At 40.1% G+C, this 20,298-nt stretch overlaps 1 protein-coding gene across 1 annotated transcript in view; it reads right to left on the reverse strand.

Annotated features, from left to right (window-relative positions):
* Positions 1-200: 200 nt before the first annotated feature.
* Positions 201-20,298, reverse strand: part of LOC149192704 (uncharacterized) — a 153,403-nt gene continuing 133,305 nt past the window's right edge. Inside the window, exon 7 of the mRNA XM_089407059.1 lies at positions 201-451. Within this exon, the coding sequence (XP_089263185.1) occupies positions 201-451 (251 nt within the window). The remainder of the gene's footprint in view (positions 452-20,298) is intronic.

A 20,298-nucleotide genomic window follows, 5' to 3' on the forward strand; every position in this document is an offset into this window, starting at 1 on the left:
GTAACCACAGATTTGTCTTCAGGCCTAGGTACGATCTCCCAGACTCCATTCTTCATAATAGATTGATACTCTTCATTCATGACATCCTTCCATTCTCGATGTTCTACAGTCTCTTCAAAGGTGGATGGTTTTGCTTCTATTAATTTTGTCATGTATGCAGCATACCCAAAATATTTCTTGGGTCTCTTACTTTCTCCATATTATCCTTGCACTGCCCCATGACCTTCTGAATCAAGTAGTGTGGATTTCAACCAATTAGGTCTTTTCCTTGTTTCTGGAATGACCACAGGTTGAACAGGTTCACTAGGCCCTTCTTCTTCATGGTACGATTCTTCTCGTTCCTTGTCAACTTCCTCCTCATATATCGGAAGTTCTTCATCATTAGAATCTATAGAAAGGTCTTTTAACTTCTTGAATCTTATACTCTCATCACATATGACATCACTACTAACTTCAATGTGATGTCCATATTTCATATAGATTCTATAAGCTTTTGATGAGTTACTATACCCAAAAAATATGCCTTTCATACTGGAAGGATCCAGCTTCTTTCTTTTGCCCTTTGGTATATGAATATACATAGAACACCCAAAGATCCGGAGATGATCTACAGACAGCTTCTTTCAAGTGAACACTTCTTACGGAGTCTTGTTGTGTAGAGATCTGTGAGGACATCGATTCTGAATGTAGACCATTGTCATTGTTGCCTCTCCCCACAGAAACTTGGGTAGATCTTGATCGTGTAACATTGCTTTTACACTTTCTTCGATAGATCTTTTCTTTCTAAAACTCCATTTTGTTCGGGATTGTATGGGACTATCAGCTCCCTCTTAATCCCAGACTCCTTATAGAATGTTATAATCTCTTTAGATGTATATTCTCCTCCATTATCAGATCTTAGTATCTTGATTCTTCTTTTTGTAAAGTTTTCCACTTCAGCCTTGAATTCTTGAAATTTTGTAAATACTTCATCCTTGGTTTTCATTAAGTAAACCCAGGTCTTTCTTGAATGATCATATATGAATGTGACATAGTATAGATGGCCTCCAAGTGATTTTGGAGTCATAGGGCCACACGCATCAGAGTGAATGAGATCCAATATTTCTTTCGAATGCGAAGCACTGCTTCCAAATGGTCTCTTGGTATTCTTGCCCAATGCACATCCCTTGCAGACACCTTCATGATCTTCCTTTAGATTTGGGATTCCATCTACTATGGAACTTAAAGTTGGAAGTATTTTGAAATGTAGATGACCAAACCTTCGATGCCAAATTTCACATGGACTAATCTCAGTGTGAACTAGGGCTTGGTTTACAAGAGATATTAATCTGTAAAGCCTTCCTTCTCGGATACCAATAACTTCAGCTTGATCTATGCTTGAGTCTTTTCCCCAAACAACTACTTTTCCATCAATGAATACTACTCTATCTCCTTTGTCTTCTAAACTTGAAATAGAAAGTAATTTTTTATGCAAACCTGGAACAAATAGAATGTTGTTGAGGTGGATGTTGCTTCCATCTTCGAGTTCCATGGAAGTTGATCCAATGCCCTTTACAGGATAGCTTTTGTTGTCTCCAAGTTCCACAAAGTAAGCGGATTTTCCTTTTGATAAGGTCTTCAATCGGTTTGAGTGGCCAGTCATGTGCCTAGATGCACCACTATTAATTACCCGGATGTCTTCATCTTAGAATGTACCAAAGACAGCTGAGAAGAGACCTTCATCCCCTTCTTTGATTGATGCCTTCTTTGAAGAGAATAAGAAACTCCATGCTTCCTTGATACCTTTCTTGAGGTGGCTTGCAATTTTTTAATGACCTTCTTTACTGTAGAGGAGATCTTCATGATGCCCTTAAAGAACCAAAGCTCTCATATCATGTTGAGAATTCAATAGGGCAATGAATATGTTAATTCTCTTAACTTGATAATTGTTTGTGTTATCTTTTTACTTATTAGCTTTGTTCATTATTACTCCAATGTACAATACATCAAACAGCTACCAAAACAGTAAGAACAGTGACATAGTATATAGGCTGCAAGCCAGGGCCAAAACTGCTCCTCTTGAAGGGAAAACCCATAAATCTCCTCTTCTTATAGATCTTTCAAATTTCAATTGACAAATACCATGACCTAAAGACTCAAACAAATACCCTCCAAGATCAAGTCTACCAGGGCCTCCTGCTGCAATATCTTCAACCTCCCAGTAGATCTGAAATTCTACTCCCCAGCAATTGCTACAATTGTTGTTGCTTCTTGTTAAAATTGGCAACTAGGGCTAAACTCCACATGGGTCATCTTATTTATGAAAATTGATATTTTTATTAGATTCCTCTCTCATAGAGGTGTAGGATTGATCTAAAGATCATCCGATTCTAACATGTGCAAATGAAGATATGAATTTATTTATATTATGGACAAATTGTCAAGGTCAGCCAGCAAGCAAAACAGGCACACAAGACCCCAATTCATCCTCAATGTTGCATATAAAAAGGAGACCTCAAATCATTTTCACCATCATCTCATCACACATATCTCTCTCTCCTCTTTTGATTGGGCACACTATCCGAGGCAATCTTCTCTCTCTCCACACGTGTGAACTAGGGTTTATGTTTGTTGCGTTGACCGAGCTGCTGGGAGGTTGTTTGACTGCGTTGACTTAATGTGTTGACCTGTTTTGACTTCGGTTTGGGTGAGGAATCTCTGTCTAAGCAAGACGCAATTCTGGGCATGAAAATTGAGGAGTTTTGACCAGCGTTGACTGTGGTTAGAGCTGATGCAAGTTGATTGTTTGACCAGACTTTGACTAGGCAAAATTCCACTGTTTTGAGGGTTGTTTCATCTTGTTGTTTGGAGGCCGAAGTTGACTAAAGTTGAATGAATCTTTGACAGTCAAATCTGCCCTGTTGACCAGTGTTGACTTTTCTGGTTAGGGCTCTTTTGTTGTTGTTATAAATTATCAAAATTTGTAAATTGTACTATCTCTCTACTGAACTATTGAAGACTAAAAGAAGACTTGATCAAGGGTTTCCCCACATTGGGGTTTGTCCCTAGTTGGTGCCACATCTTATGTCCTCTTGTCTTGGCCTACCTTCTACTGTTTATGTTTATGTTCTATCAGCGTTTTACTTACAAGTTTATGCGATTGCTAAACTAAAATTGATATTGGGCTCATAAAGAAATTGAAGTAAAATTGCTCTAAAGCATAGACCATACCATTGTTGCCTAAATTTAACATGGTATCAGAGCTAAGGTGAAGACAAAGCCCAAGCAAGAGTGAAAGAGCAATTACCAAAGACAGTTGGGCAAGGGCAAAAGACTCAAAGGGTCCCTCATCCTACTTCCTGGCTGAAGACAAGTTCCATGATAAATTTGACTATCATGGATGAAAGACGTCTCTTGATTTGACCTTGGAAGAGAAGGAAGTGATGGATTATGTGCAGGGTAAAATCCCCGAGCCTCCTTCAAATGCACCAACTGCTGCGAAGGCCAAGTACAATAAGGCTAAAGTCAAAGCGAAGAAGATTATTAGGGATTCCATTGACAAGCATCTGGTGGCCTACATCTCTAAATTGAAGACCTCCAAGGAGATATACAACAGGTTGGTCGACATGTTCAAGGTTAGTAATGCTAATCAAATTCTCTTTCTCAAAAATAAGTTGAAGGATATTAAGAAGGGCAAGGAAGTACAATAAGGCTAAAGTCAAAGCAAAGAAGATTATTAGGGATTCCATTGACAAGCATCTGGTGGCCTACATCTCTGAATTGAAGACCTCCAAGGAGATATACAACAGGTTGGTCGACATGTTCAAGGTTAGTAATGCTAATCAAATTATCTTTCTCAAAAATAAGTTGAAGGATATTAAGAAGGGCAAGGACGAGGATATTCAATCCTATTTCTTGAGGATTACTGAGATCAAGAATGATCTACTCTCGGTTCAAGAAGTCATTCCTGACAGGGAACTTACTGTCACCACCCTTGGAGGACTCCCACCTGAGTGGTATGTATTTAGAACCACTATACTCAACAATGATTGAATTCTAGGGCTTGAAGAATTGATACCGAGATGCATTCAAGAAGAAGCAAGAATGGTGGAGCAAGAAATGCCTTCTAATAGAAGCAACCCCACTGCATTCTCTGCTCGTGCCAAAAGGAGAAATAATGCAGGGTCTATAGGTCATTTCCATAGAAAGCCTAGATCTAAGGGAGAAACAAAGGCCAGGTGCTTTGTTTGAAATAAGTTTGGCCACTATGCAAGGGAGTGTCCTAATAAAAAACATACACCTCGAGATGATGACTATCATAACAACTCTAGGAGCAAATTCAACAACAACAACAACGATCAAAGGAATGGCAAGTCCAATGGCAAAGGAAAAAGTAATGTGAGACATCAAGGAAATGGTCGACCCTCCAAGAAATCAAGGAACTCCAGGTATGATGAATCCAATGTTGTTAACAATAAGCAAAAAGAGTATTATCTTATATCGTCCCTCTCCACTGCCTCTCCTCCGTACACTTTGGGAAATTGGTTGATTCATAGTGGTGCCTCAAGGCACTTCACCAGATACAAGGAAGCCCTCTCTAATCTGATAGAAAAAGAGACAAACTTGGAGATCATCCTTGGAGACGATGTCGCCCATCCTTGGAGACGATGCCGCCTATCCCGTGAAGGGTGTAGGGAATGTTACCCTTCAATTGAATCAAGGTAACACTATTCATTTGCAAGAAGTACTATATGTACCCAATCTCAAGAAGAACATGAAGTCCATTTCAGCAATGGAAGATAAAGGATTCAAGGTGGCTTTTATCGATGGAAAGGCAGGGGTTTGGAAATTTCTTTTACTCTTGGGTTCAAGGTTGACAGTTTGTATCAAGTTGGAGGAAGTCCATTGGGAGGCATGTCTTGCGACATATCTCTACAATCTGAACTATGGCACCAGAGGTTTGCCCATCTTCATTATAAGGCCCTACCCGATGTGAGACAGATGGTGACAGGTATGCCCGAGTTCAAAGTAGAGCATGAAGGTGTATGTCCGAGATGTGCCGAAGGAAAACTTACAAGGGGACCATTCCCCTCAAGTAATAGCAAGACCACATACATATTGCAATTGATCCACTCTGACATATCTGGTATGATGCTCGTAAACTCCTTGGGAGGATACTTATATTATCTCACCATTGTGGATGATTATTCTCGCAGACTTTGATCTACTTCTTGAAGAAGAAGGATGAAGTGTTCCCCTGGTTCTGACATTTCAAAGCCTTGATCGAAAACCAATCCAGGAAGAAAATCAAGATATTGAGGACTGATAATGGGACCGAGTATGAATCCAATGAATTCCAAGATTATTGCAGAGAAGTTGGCATTAGGAGGGAGACTACAATGCCATACACTCCCGAGCATAATGGTGTCGCTGAAAGGAAGAATCGCTCTATTATACAAGTTGTTCGTGCCATGCTTCATGAATAAGGCCTTCCGAAGTTTCTACAGGGTGAAGCTGCAAATACCGCCATGTATGTTCAAAATCGACGACCTCATCAAGCATTGGACACCAAGACTCCTGAAGAAATGTTCACTGGTAAGAAACCCGATGTCTCTCATTTTAGAATTTTTGGAAGCCCCGTATATTTTCATGTGTTGAAAGAGAAAAGAAGCAAATTGGGTGCATCTGGGAAGAAAGGAATCTATGTGGGCTATAGTGAAAATTCTAAGGGATATAGAATTTATGTGGTTGGTCAAAAGGAAGTTGAGACAAGTCATGATGTCACCTTCGACGAAGATATGGCCCTTAGGAAGATCAACAACCTTCCAATCCTAAGGAAGGACAAAAGCTGACACAAGAAATTAGGGTGAAAAAGAGGACGAAACGATCCCTAATGTTGATGAACCTATGGATCCTATTGATCCACTCCCTCATGAGCCTTCCTCCTCCAAGAGGAGACCCTCATGGCTTAGGAAGACTCTTGAAGATGCTGAGAGGCACATTGCACCAAGGGGGACTTTCCGTGAAAGCAAGAAGTCAAACATGTACTGAGGATATTTGACCGCCATGAGCACTATCATTGAAAATGAGCCTTCATCATTCGAAGAAGTTGTGAAGCAACAAGTATGGAAGGATGCTATCAATGAAGAATACGAGTCAATTATGAAAAATGATGTCTAGGATGTGGTCTCTAGACCCGGGACAAATCAGTTGTCACTTCTGAGTGGCTCTACAAAATCAAGCATAGAGCTTATGGAAGTGCATAAAAGTTCAAGGCTCGCTTTGTTTCTCGAGGCTTCTCTCAAAAGGAAGGTGTAGATTATGATGAAATATTTGCACTTGTTGCCTGATACACCACCATCCGCTCGATCATAGCTCTTGCTGCCTCGCAAGGATGGACCCTACATCAAATGGATGTCAAGACCGTCGTTTTGCATGGTTCAATCAAAGAGGAAGTCTATGTGGAACAACCCGAGGGGTTTGAAGTTCATGATAAGGAATCTCATGTATGCGGGTTGAAGAAAGCTCTCTATGGATTAAAGCAAGCACCCCAAGCTTGGCATGAAGGATCGATAGCTATCTGATGAAGCTGGGATTCACTAGAAGTGAAGTCGATCCGAGCCTTTACTTTAAGGTTGAAAATGATAAACCTCTCATTCTGGTACTTTACATCGATGACCTCTTTCTGACAGGTGCAAACCCTCTCATTCACAAATGTAAGAGGGAGTTGGCTTCTAAATTTTGAGATGAAGGACCTAGGACCGATGCACTATTTCCTCGGGTTGGAGGTCTAGCAAAAGCTAGGAGAAATTTTCCTCTCTCAAGGAAAATATGTTGTGAAGATATTGGAAAGATTTGGGATGGTGGACTGCAAGCCTGTGACTACTCTGATGGAACTTAACTTTAAGAATTTATGTGGTAGTGTTGTTGGACCTGAATTGGGAAATGCTTTTGAGTATCGTCAACTCATAGGAGCACTGATGTTCTTGGTGAACTGCTGTCCGGACATATGTTTTGCAGTTAACACATTGAGCCAATACATGATTGAGCCTCATCATATACATTGGATTGCCGCCAAGAATCTTCTGAGATATCTTCGGGACACAATCACTCATGGACTGAGATACACTGTTGGAAATGTGAGGCTGCATGGTTATTCTGATGTTGATTGCGCTGGTAGTAGGGTGGATTGCAAGAGCACATCTGGATGTTGTTTTTCTTTGGGTTCTACTTCGATATCCTGGATGAGCAAGAAGTAGAAATCGGTTGCCTTGAGCACCATCAAGGCCGAATACATAGCTGCTAGTATGGCCTCCTGTGAAGCTGTCTGGTTGAGAAACCTCTTCAGTGAGTTGTTTGGACATGTGTTGGATCCCACCCTGATCTTTTACGACAATCAAAGTGGGATACGATTATTAGAGAATCTCGTGTTTCATGATCGCTCCAAGCATATAGATATCAGGTACCACTTTATCCGGGATATGGTACAACGAGGAGTAATAAGGCTCCCTCACATTGGGACTGATCAGCAGGTCGTCGATATTCTAACAAAGCCCCTGGGGAAGGTCAAATTCTTGGCCTACCGAGAACGACTTGTAGTTGTGGAGAGACGCTATTATGAGGTTCCTGTATGAGATGGGCATTGAGCTCTAGGAGCTCCGGGCCGCTTGGGGTACTTCTTGGAGTGGTGAGCAACCATAGGGTGAGTGGTTCAGCCTTCCCCTAGTGGCTTGTTTTGTACAACTACAGGGTGAGTGGTTCATCCTTCCCTTGTGATACCCCTTTGCAACATGTGAGCAGGACAAGTGGTTCATCCTTCTCCTGGCGAGACATCTTACCCATGCAGTCTGGAACTCATGAGAAGTACCTCTCATCTGGCCAAGGGGTAGGGAAATGAGGATACGGACCATAGTACTACCAATGAACACATCGTGAACTACCATACTCCCTATGCTAGGATGTCCGATATTGATCTGGGATCAATGGGAACTGACTTCGGGTCAGTAAGAGTGGTATGAGACACTCTCTTTTGATTGGGACTGACTTCGGGTCAGTAGAGAATGGTATGATACATTCTCAATCACTTCTTCTTCTTCATAGTTTAGCAAAGCAGTGCATGGATGACAAAGATGGTAAAGATTGTCAGATGGATTAGCAGGTGGAGTTCTCCCTAGTTGAGAGCGAGTGTTAAAATTGGCAACTAGGGCCAAACTCCACATGGGTCATCTTATTTATGACAGTTGATATTTTTATTAGATTCCTCTCTCAGAGAGGTGTAGGATTGATCTAAAGATCATCCGATTCTTACATATGCAAATGAAGATATGAATTTATTTATATTATGGACAAATTGTCAAGGTTGGCCAACAAGCAAAACAGGCACACAAGTCCCCAATTCATCCTCAACGTTGCATATAAAAAGGAGACCTCAAGTCATTTTCACCATCATCTCATCACACATATCTCTCTCCTCTTGTGATTGGGCACACTATCCGAGGCAGTCTTCTCTCTCTCCACACGTGTGAACTAGGGTTTTTGTTTGTTGCGTTGACCAACGTTGACCGAGCTACTGAGAGGTTGTTTGACTGTGTTGACTTGATGCGTTGACCTGTTTTGACTTTGGTTTGGGTGAGGAATCTCTGTGTAAGAAGGCCGCAATTTTGGGCATGAAAATCGAGGAGTTTTGACAAGCGTTGACTATGGTTAGGGCTGACATCAGGTTGACTGTTTGACCAGACTTTGACTGGGTAGAATTTGATTGTTTTGAGGGTTGTTTCATCTTGTTTGGAGGCCGAAGTTAACTAAAGTTGACCGAATCTTTGAGGGTCAAATCTGCCCTGTTGACCAGCATTGACTTTTCTGTTTAGGGCTCTTTTGTTGCTGTTATAAATTATCAGAATTTGTAAATTGTACTACCTCTCTCTACTGAAATATTGAAGACTAACAGAAGATTTCATCAAGGGTTTCCCCACATTGGTGTTTGTCCCTGGCTAGTGCCACATCTTCAGTCCTCTTGTCTTGGCTTGTCCTCTACGATTTATGTTTATGTTCTATCAGCATTTTACTTACATGTTTATGTGATTGCTAAACTGAAATTGATTTTGGGCTGATAAAGAAATTGAAGTAAAATTGCTCTAAAGCATAGAACATACCATTGTTGCCTAAATTTAACACTTCTCTTGGAGACTTTGATCTTCCTCTAATAGCCTCCCTCTTGACTTCACTTGTCTTGTCTTGAGTCTTAGGGCTAACAAGATACCCTAAGAGACCTTCGCTTGCCTTCCCTTCTTTTCTTCTTCCAAGATCGAACCACAAATGATCCCAACACAAAAACCCTAACTTCGATCTTCACAAGGGAGATAGATAAGGCCCAGAAACACTTCGACTTCCTCTTCTTCGTACTTCCTTCTTCGACTTCTTCTTCTTTTGCTTTTTTTCGCATAAGAGATAAGTGAGTGAGTTATCCAAATGGAGGACGAGTTCCTTTATACATAGGTTTCTTCAAAGGTGGACGTGACTCTTCATGTAGGCCGACTTGACAACTCATTAGTCCGACTTGATCTTGGAGGTATTTTGACATTTTAAAGACAAAATAAATTTCTTTACAATTTACAATGTGCCCATACGGTCTTCAATATATGACAATAACTCTTATAGCTAGGACAAACCCTAGAAGCACTCAATGGGTGCTTGACCTATCAAATAAAAGAACTTCAGCATGAAACCCATGCTCCAATTTTTAAATAACTTCTTTTTCATTTCATATTTACAAGAGTACATTTCATACTTGTGGAGACCGAACCTAGTTATACATTTTTCAACAAAATGATCTCAACCATTGATCTTCTAGATCTTCTAGAAGGAAGATTAATGTTAGGGATTTGGGCTTGATGAAGATTATAAAATAAGCATAAGGCAGAGGTGAAGACACAACAAGTGGAGAAAGAAATTTTGTCTAGAGCGAGAGGCTCAACTAGACTGTAGGGCAGAGGAGGAAGAGTGCAAGTCAATTCGAGAGCGTTTCCAAGAGGTTGAATTGTTGGAAATTGCATGGCCAAATCACTAAAGCGGGAAGGAGGTTAATTGTTGGAAAGGCCAATTTTCCAAGGGAGAATTTCCCAAGGGGCAGAGGTTGTTCGACGATAAGACGCAGGGCCAAGTTTTTGGTGAGAATCTGAAAAATCTTACGTGATTCCTACTGTAGCAAACTAATTATATGTCACGTACTTGTTAAATTAATTGAACAAGTTACTTGCAGTTTTCTATGACAAATATTGAAATACATAGACTGCAGCCTACACCAAATAAAGGTACGAAAACTAAATACAGCACAAGAGAAAAATAAAAATCACACACATCTACACAGTTATTTTTGGACAAACATCTCCGGAAAACCCAATGTCGGAAAAATGGTGCAGCAGCTGAGGGTTTTATTATTATGCAGTGGTTTTTCTTAATACAATCTCTAGATGTCATGTTGGCTATCCACTATAGAGAATGTTACTAGCAGAGAGATGAGTGAGATTACCTCACACTATCACTGGAAATCTTAGCTAATCCAGCCACTGAATGGCAAGCCCCTGGGTGCCTCTACACAGTCTCTACGCAATCGCTGCGTAGGCCCTGCAAAGGCCCGACGTCACAGCTACTGGGGTCTGCGTCACTCCTCCCGGCTGATCGATTTGCCTCTGAGACTTCGACTTCTTCCCTCCTAGTCACACACCCCGGCTTCTAGCTCTGAAAATCGATTCTCCAACAAATTTATGAATTCCCTATGGGCTTCTCCATTGCCTCTGCATGGCCATGCGTCAGCCTCATTGGCTTTGCGTTGCCTCTGCTGGATCTCTCTTTGCCTTTTCTATTGAGTATTCTTGGATCAGGAGAAATCTCCAACCGGAACTATCCCTGCCTCTCACTACCAAAGATCACTTCAATTTTTTCTCCAGCAATTGTTTTGCTTTAGATATTCGATATTTTGATCTCCACTCGATGTGATTTCCAAATGCCCCTCAAGCCTCCTCTTATAATCCTTCTGTTGAGAACCAACAGCCCAAATTAGATCCTAATCAATGGCTCATATCATTTTGGCTTGATCCTCATTTTCTTCTAGAAGTTTCACCCACAGTTAGATTAATACCCTTTAATTATTTTAATTTCCTAAGTTTAGACTTAGGCACCCATTAAAAATAATTAAATATTTTAATAAAACTGATTTCGGGTGGAATTTCCCAAAACAATTTCTTAATATTGGAGAATGCATGCGTCTAAGCCTCCCTGCAAATTTTGAGACTTAGAGCACATCCGATGCTACCATAAATCAAGAAAGAGGTGAGCTAAAATTCTCCAGGCCAAATTTCTTCAGAGGGTAATTTCCAATGGGCTAAATTCATCAAGTGGGGTTGAGTTTTAAGTTCTAGTCAATGGATATTTCCTTGTAATTTGTCTACGGGTCAAAACCCTGATTTTCTTGAGATTAATGAAGGAAAATTACTGTGAATGTTTATCTGTTGTAATGTGTGATTGATCTCTCTCTGATTTTATTTCCGTTGCATATAAATTTTTGTATGTTAAAATACCAATGATTTTAAATTTTAACAATTCAGAATTTATTTGGTTATTGTGGAAAAAGTCTGCAAAAAATCGGGATTAAATCCTAAAATTGCGATTTTTTCAACAAAACGATTTAATCCTCCGATTTTTTGCAGCCTTTTTCAGAAACGAAAAAATCTCGATTTATTCGTTATATGCCCGATTTTATCGGGAGTCGACCTAAAAAGTCTGCTGTCTTGAGAGTTGAGACTCAAACAAGACTCAAGATTCAGGAGTTGATTCACTATTTTGATATGTGATGTAGCACTAGACTTCATATACATATTATATATTAGCTTTCTTTACATGTTTGTGTTGAAATGCATTTATTTGATGTTGTGGATACTCTAGATGTTAAAAAAAATAAAAAATAAAAAATAAAATAATATTTTTGTGTTCTTTAATTTTGCTGACTTTTTGCCGACCTTTTCAAAAAACTCCCGACTTTAACGAGTTTTTCAACTTTTGGACCCTTTCCGAATTAATCCCGACTTCGACTTTTTCCACATTGGTACAGTATTGATCGGAATAAATAATTGTTGCGAGAAAATAAATCTACGCTGACATTAGGAGATTTAACAAGTACAAGAAAGAAATTACAAGCAAAATTGCATATATGTTGTCTAGACCACCCTTGCAGAAAATTACAACTCTAAGGATGTTAATGTAGCTTGCACCCCACAATCATGAAGTTTTGGGAGAGGACTACGTGAAGGATGTGGATTTGGGAGATGTCTTTCAACAAGTGACCTAGGGAACATTGGTTGATTTAGAAGAATAATATCATCTTCAAAGTGGGCAGCTTTACAAATTAGGCAAGTTGTGCATACCACAAGAGAGAATGATTCTATTGATCAGAGAAGCTCATGCTTCAAGAATTGTTAGGAATTTTGGAGTTCAAAGGACCGTGGAAAATCTATAGAGCTATGTGTATTGGCCAAAGATGGAAAACGAGTTTGTAAGTACATACAAGGAAGTGTTCTTTGTAGCACTAGCAAACTAAGTAACTAGAAACTTGGGTTGTACATGCCATTACTAGTTCCCAATCAACCACAGGAAAACATCTCTATGGATTTCATAGGAGGTTTTAGCACTAGAATTGCACCTACAAATTATGGTGTTATGTTCCAACATATGTTTGTGAATATTACATGGGGTCGACTCAACATTACAATGTTCACCCTTTGGCATCAACAGTTTGTGAGTACCTTGACCATATGCATACTTTGTTGCAAAGTTGTATTTTACCTCGACATTGTTCCAAAGTTTTAATGTATGAATGTTTCAGGATTTTCAACAAATCAATATTCCAAAAAGGCAGCACATGTTGTGCTATTAATAGCAGGTTTTCAATGTCGACTTCTAGGGATCTATTTTTAGTAGATTTTCCCTCCTAATCGGACTGAAATTCAGAATTTGGAGGATGCACAGGTGGATGAGGATAGTCAAATGCGCAATTTTAGATTATTGATTCTGCTATTTTTAGCAGTTTCTGTTTTTAGAAACTTAATCTTTTTCAATAGCTGATGACAGTATGATACTTTTTAGTGTCCCTTGGCAATATCTGAATCTAGATACCTTGTTTCCAAATCTAGGTATATATCATCCCTATATCAAGATAGTATTTGTATCCAATACATGATATGGTGTTTACCAATCCCACCATAGGCATATCTAGTATCATAGTGCTTATTCTAAATCACATTTCATATAGAAGTAAAGTTAGCTTGCAAAATAAGCATGATTCCTATACAGCTTAAGAAATGAATTTTGTTAAATTTCCATTGTTCTATGTTGTTACAATCACGTTAGCCCAATTCTTAACTTCAATTAGCAATCTACCAAAACAATTTTATCTTCTAATGATCAATAGCAATTGTAGATAGAACAGTAAACACAATGAACTGTAAGAGGCAATCAAGAACAATAAGGGACACAAGGATTTGGTCAAAGACCAAGGAAAAACCCACAATGTGGAAACCCTTTCAAATTCTTCTTATCAGATTGTCATAAAATGTTCAGCAGAGAGTACAATGTTCCAAATTCATCAACAAGAGTCAAAGTCGAGCTTTCGACTTATCCAACAAAACAACCAACCAAGATCCAAAAGATGAGCCAATAGTCAACTCTGGCCAAAGTCAACGACAGCAGTAGCAATAGCAAATAGTCAACGGTCAACAGTCCTTCAATGGAGCTCGGTCAGCAGTCAAAGAATGTGGCCTTCCAAGCTAGTCAAAGTGTTGTAAAAACAGTCCCAAAATTCTCCTTCGAACTTGTTCAAAGACAAAGTCAAAGGTTTCTAAAACCCTAGTTGCAGATCTGAAGTCAACCACAGTGAAAATGCCCAAAACTTCTCGATTTTTGTGCCAAATAATTTGGTCCTCCAAGACAATGCAAAAACCCAAGTCAAATCAAGTCAAAACATGCCCAATCACCAAAAGTCAATGCTGGTCAAAGTGCTAGTCAAAACAGATTTTGAACTCCTGCAATTTTGTCCATTCTTTTAATTTTTGTAGCGTTGGAGGTGTTCTAGTCTCAAAACTTTATGGAGAGGCTAAAACACAAGTTCTCCATAACCCATAAATCGTTTCTAGAAATTCCACCTAGAAGTGTCTCAATTAGATTATTAGCCTATTTTTAAATGTTTCCCAAGTCTAAACTTAGGAAAATTGGTTAATTAATCAGTATTAATTGAGAAAGGTGTGAATCATCTAGAAACTCACATAGATTGATCCAGAAATTATCTCAACCATTGATTATCTTTTAATCTTGGTCGTTGGAGTCCCAACAGGAGATTATAAGAGGAGGTCGATGGGTAGATGGAGAACACACTAGTGTAGATACTCAGTGATCTAGGCAGTTCAATTTTCCAGTGCAGATGATTCAGCAGGAGAAATCGGGACAATAGATCGAGTAGTAGGTGGCAGAGGGGCAACATAGTAGTTTTCGGAGGAGATTTCCAGTTCTAGAAGATTCAACTGAGAGAGGGACAAGTTTTCCTCAAGGAATTGCGCAAGGCTTGCGTAGAGGGTTTCTAGGGAGAATTCGATTCAGCTAGAGGAGTCAACTCAGTTGTTGAAGGCCAGGATATACTCCAGGGGGCCAAGCGAGTCACTTTCCAAGGCAGAGACAGGCAAAGCTGCAGGATTCAGTGAGTTCCGAAGGTAGAGCAGATAGAGCCTACGCAAGCATTGCATAGAGGCTCATGCAGGGGCAAGTCGTACAACCCAGTTTGGCCAGATTTCAGAGCAGGATCAATTGTGGTGCTGAGGTATTTGCCTCACAGTTATTTTGCCAGTATTTCTCTCAGGAAGAATCGCTAGTTTGGCGACATATTATTGTACTCAGAAATTCTGTTGTTGCATAATAAAATAAACCCTCAAACTATTGCACTGGTTTTCCCAAGTTGGGTTTTTCCAGGGACATTTGTCCAAAAATAATTGTGTGTACCAGAATATTTCTCAATTTCCAGGGCTATTATTTTTCGCAATATTTTTGTGAGGATTGCAATGTGTTTATTTCGTTGTTGCCATAGCAATAAACTACTAATTTAATTAACAGTTAGAAGAAATAATATCAGTTGTTGCAATAGGATTTCAGACTTGAAATTTTCACACTTTCTCCTCTTCGCACGTGTGGATGAAGACCTACAATATTTCTGATATATCGAACCAGAGAGAGAAGAGAGAGATGGTTGATGTGATGTCTCCAAGTGAGGTTCCTTGACTTGTATTTATAGGTGTTGGAGGAGGGCTAATTAGCCTTTTAGGCTGACCTTGAATTTTGTGCCATTGTGGGTTTTCACTTCAAAAGTACATTTTTCCTTAACCAAATTGAGTGCTTCCAAGGGCAATTTTAGGTCTCTCTAAATGAAGAATATTGTCCAATGAAGGGAATTTATCCCTGAGTTGTCAAATTAACAATTTTTTATTGACGAAGCTTCATGTAGTTTCTTGTAGTTTTGAATGTTATTACTTGTAGACTTATAAACTGCTAGCAAAAATAATAGTCAAGCAAAAAGACAATAAAGCTTGCCTAATATGTTACTATTGCCAAATCAAATGTGATTTAGGCAGCAAGAACCAAAAATAGCCCATTAAAATTCTTCAAAAATGAGGTTATTCATTGAAATGCATGTACATGATAAGAATGCGCATATAAAGGGAGCTCTAGCTGATGGGTAATTGCATGGGATAGATCAAGTCTACCAAGGCACACACACAAGGAGAATAAAATAGTGAAATATATCCTTTAACAAATGTGGAAAGGACCCTATATGATCTTGTACAGATCCATGTTGTATCTTGAAGATAAGGATCCTTGAAGGATCCAAGACGGATTCGAGAAGGATTTCCACCTGATACATATCCAAGAGTATTAGAGGCCAAGGCATAAGGATCTCATAACATATGAAATGCAAAAAATTTATCAAAGGAGACACATATGTAGGTTAAGCATTGCAAACAACACCCAATTCATCAACAATTTAGTGATTTTCCCTGATGATTTTAGATCAGGGTGAGGTTGGTGGTAGATATTAGGTAAACTGTAAAACATATTATTGATATGTTTTACCTTATATCTACCCCCACCTAATAATACGTTATACCTAATATCTCTCCCCAGCGCCACCTCACTCCTCATATATCGTCCCAAAAAAAGTCATGATATTTTCAAAAAATTGGCACAATTACAATTTTTCACTGAAAATAATGAATTTTCCTAAATCATCATGCTATGATACCAAGAAGATGTCAAATGTGAAACAAATGCCTATAAAAGGGTCAAATACAATTTTTAGGGGTTATAATTGTCTATAGTTTATAGGCAATAAAGGAGTTTCTCATCAACTTCCATCGAGTTTAGGAAAGCCAATCAAGCATTTTAGTTGTCATCAAAAATATTTGTGGAGTAGAGATTGATCACTATCCACAGTATTCATTTTCCTTGGCATTTCTTAAAATTCCACCATGTAGAATCCTTTCTTAGATTTATGCAAGGATTAGATGCCTTTTATCAACTGTTTATGGGTCATAAAATGATTTATAGCTTTTATATTTCTATTAGCAATTTTTGTGTTTTTTTTGTTCCCTAGGTTTACCTTTTCGTTTTACCAATTTTCTTTGTGTTCATTTATTTTGGTTTTTGTAACCTAGGTTTACGATTTGATACACAATCTAACAAATATGAGTTTTCATTTTCTAATATGCCATTGAAATTAAGGCCATCCAAAGTTTTCAATGATATTTGGAAAGATATGGATAAGATCTTCATGAAATTCAACATTTTTGTTATGTCCCTTCTCAAATGTATTAGTCACGGGGTGCAGGTACACAATTTTGGCATCGTTTTTGGCTTAGGAGGACCCTACACGTAGAACTTAGGAACTATAGGCAATTCGACTTTATTTATGGCAGCTAGTGGAATGTGTGGGCAACCCACATGAATAATTCGAACTTGGCCAAAGAATGCGTTGGAGGGAATCGAATTAGTGGAAGGAGGGGCCCACAAGAAGCTAAGGGGACCCAAAGTGATAAAAGAGGAAGGAGCTCTCATTTTGCAGCATTATAATCATTTGACAAACAAACTTACCTTTGTACGCTATGTTGCTTAGCGAGTCTACCGGTTGTTTAGCCATGAGCCTTCCGCAGGGAAGATTCAACCACTACTTTGGGGGACTATCTATGCCCACCCTAGGGAGGTTGTTCCACAGAGATTGCAGGAGTTCCAACATCAACTAACAGTCCATCCAACCACGCAAAGGAGGAGACTGTGTACTTCTAGGCAGCCAGAAACACACAGATAGGATTGAGACAGCCAGAATGTCCCTAGCTTGCTGGGAGTTCCGAGAGCAGGTAAAATAGTGGCCTGAGGACATTTTCTCTGAGTTTTGCAGCCAGCCAGTCAATGATTACAGTAGTACGCATTTCTGGGCAGAGGGACTGCGCAGAGGCCTCTGGCAGCAAATTCGTGGGGCTTAGGAGAGCAGCCATCCGGGCCAAGGATCATCCGGGGAGCAAGGAATCAGTTATCACAGGTGAAACCAACATTTGAGGGGTGTTTCCAAGTGGATTTGCAGGTTGTTTCCTGCAAATCGAATTTGGCAGTAGCAGCCGGAGAGGGGCTCCAAGGAGGCCGAAAATCCAAAGTCAAAATCAGAGAAATTACCTTCCGGGTTTTTCTGGGTTTTGTCCAAGGAGTATAAGGCTGAAAGGACAGGATTTTCTGGACAATTTTTGGGCACATTCCAGCAAGTCGAAGTCAGCAAATCAACGTTTTACTGGGACAGTGCAATGCAGAGTGGTGCAGCAACTGAACAGCCATCATCTCAGCTATTCCATCACCTGGGTTTAGTCCAGCTTGTCCTTGAGACAAGCCCAGGTGCACCACTTCATTTATATTGTACCTATGCTCTCAGATTTTATAATATATGGCTCAGCAGTTCTAGATTTACAGTGTTTTATGGGTGTTTAATGCATGTTTTTAATTTTATGCTATTGCACTGTTTATTTGTTTAGAATATCACTTAAATCCCTACTTGGGAACATTACAGTGGTATCAGAGCCTAGTTCTTGGCTCAACTGTGGGGTTGGTTTCCTATGAGAGGAGAAGACCGGGAGAACATCACTTACTGGAGGCAAAGGTATAGGAGCAGAGAAAGGGAGCTGGAAATTACACCAGACATGGAGGAAAAAGGGAAAATAGTGGCCGGAGAGGAGGAAATGGCAGAGCCCAAGAGCAGGGAGGAGATGGCTTTCGATAGCCTCTTGAGGGCTTTGAGTGACTTGGCCAAGGGGCAGAAAGACATGCTGGAGGAGATCAAATCACAGAATCGAGACAAAGCCACACCTAGAGGCTTTTGTGTGGAGAAACTTTCGGGGCTTCTTAGCCTTTCGATCATCCCTCACCGCAGCACAACGTCCTTCAATGAGTGTGTCCACTATGGCTACACTATCCTCTTTCGTGCCAATAGCACAAATCGAACCAGAGGCCATTCTGGAGAGCAGGGAGAGGAGACTAAGGAGCAAAACCATTAGGGAGTTGTTGGTACGCTGGAAGAACTTGCAGGATGAGGATGCCACCTGGGAGGGTGAGCACATACTGGAGCACCCGTCTTTGAGGTTGCTTGAGGTCAAGCAACATTTGGGAGGGGAGGACTATCATGTCCCTTCTCAAATGTATTAGTCACAGGATGCAGCTACACAATTTTGGCATCATTTTTGGCTTAGGAGGACCCCACACGCAAAACTTAAGAACTATAGGCAATTCGACTTTATTTCTGGCAGTTAGTGGTATGTGGGAACCACCCACATGAATAATTCAAACTTGGCCAAGGAATACGTTGGATGGAATCGAATTAGTGGAAGGAGGGGCCCACAAGAGGATAAGGGGACCCAAAGTGATAAAAAAGGAAGGAGCTCTCATTTTGCAGCATTCTGATCATTTGACAAACAAACTTACCTTTGTACGCTCTATTGCTTAGCGAGTCTACCAGCTCAAGCCTTCCGCAAGGAAAATTCAACCTCTACTTTGGGGGACTATCTGTGCCTGCCCTATGGAGGCTATTCCATAGAGATTGCAGGAGTTCGAGCATCAACTTACAGTCCATCCAGCCATGCAGAGGAGACTGTGTACTTTTTGGGCAGCCAGAAACACGCAAAAGAGGATTGAGCCAACCGGGAGGTCCCTAGCTTGCTGGGAGTTCCGGGAGCAGGAAAGGTAGTGGGCTGAGGACATTTTCTCTTGAGTTTTGCAGCCAACCAGTCAGTGATTACAGCAGTACGCATTTCTGGGCAGAGGGACTGCGCAAAGGCCTTTGGTAGCAAATTCGTGGGGCTTAGGAGAGCAGCCATCCGAGCCAAGGATCATCCAGGGAGCAAGGAATCAATTATCATGGGTGAAACCAGCATTTGAGGGGTGTTTCCAGGTGGATTTGCAGGTTGTTTCCTGCAAATCGAATTTGGCAGTAGCAGCTGGAGAGGGGCTCCAAGGAGGCCGAAAATCCAAAGTCAAAATCAGAGAAATTCCCTTCTGGGTTTTTCTAGGTTTTGTCCAAGGAGTCTAAGGCTGAAAGGACATAATTTTCTAGGTGGTTTTTGGGCACATTCCAGCAGGTTGAAGTCAGCAAATCAGTAGTTTTATTGGGACAGCGCAGTGCAGAGTGGTGCAACAACTGAACAGCCATCATCTCAGTTATTCCATCACCTGCGTTTAGTCCAGCTTGTCCTTGAGACAAGCCCAGGTGCATCACTTCATTTATATTTCTCTCAGATTTTATAATATATGGCTCAGCAGTTCCAAATTTACAGTGTTGTATGGGTGTTTAATGCATGTTTTTAATTTTATGCTACTGCACTATTTATTTGTTTAGAATACCACATAAATCCCTACTTGGGAACATTACAATTTTTCTCTTCCATTGAACAACTAGCAAGGATAGGCACTAAGGATTTACCAATTTCAACAGATTTGCTTGCAGAGAGATGTTGAAACCTTTCTTTCATGTTATACATCACTAATTAGTTCTTTATGGTCAAATTCCACAAAGAATGCATTAGTGCAGAGTAGCATCAAAGAAACGTTTCAAAATCCCTTTGCATGCAAAGATGTTGATGAACCCTTAGTTCCTATCCTTGTGTGATGCTGAATGAAAGGCAAAAGTAGAGGCCCGTGAAGATCTTTATCTCATGTTCGATCTAAGAATCAACGAACGTGGTTAGAATTTCGTGG

The sequence above is a fragment of the Pinus tabuliformis genome, chromosome 2_2 (assembly GCF_031772625.1).
Source record: "Pinus tabuliformis cultivar Carrire ecotype Pingquan chromosome 2_2, CPIR1, whole genome shotgun sequence".
Taxonomy (NCBI): domain Eukaryota; kingdom Viridiplantae; phylum Streptophyta; class Pinopsida; order Pinales; family Pinaceae; genus Pinus; species Pinus tabuliformis.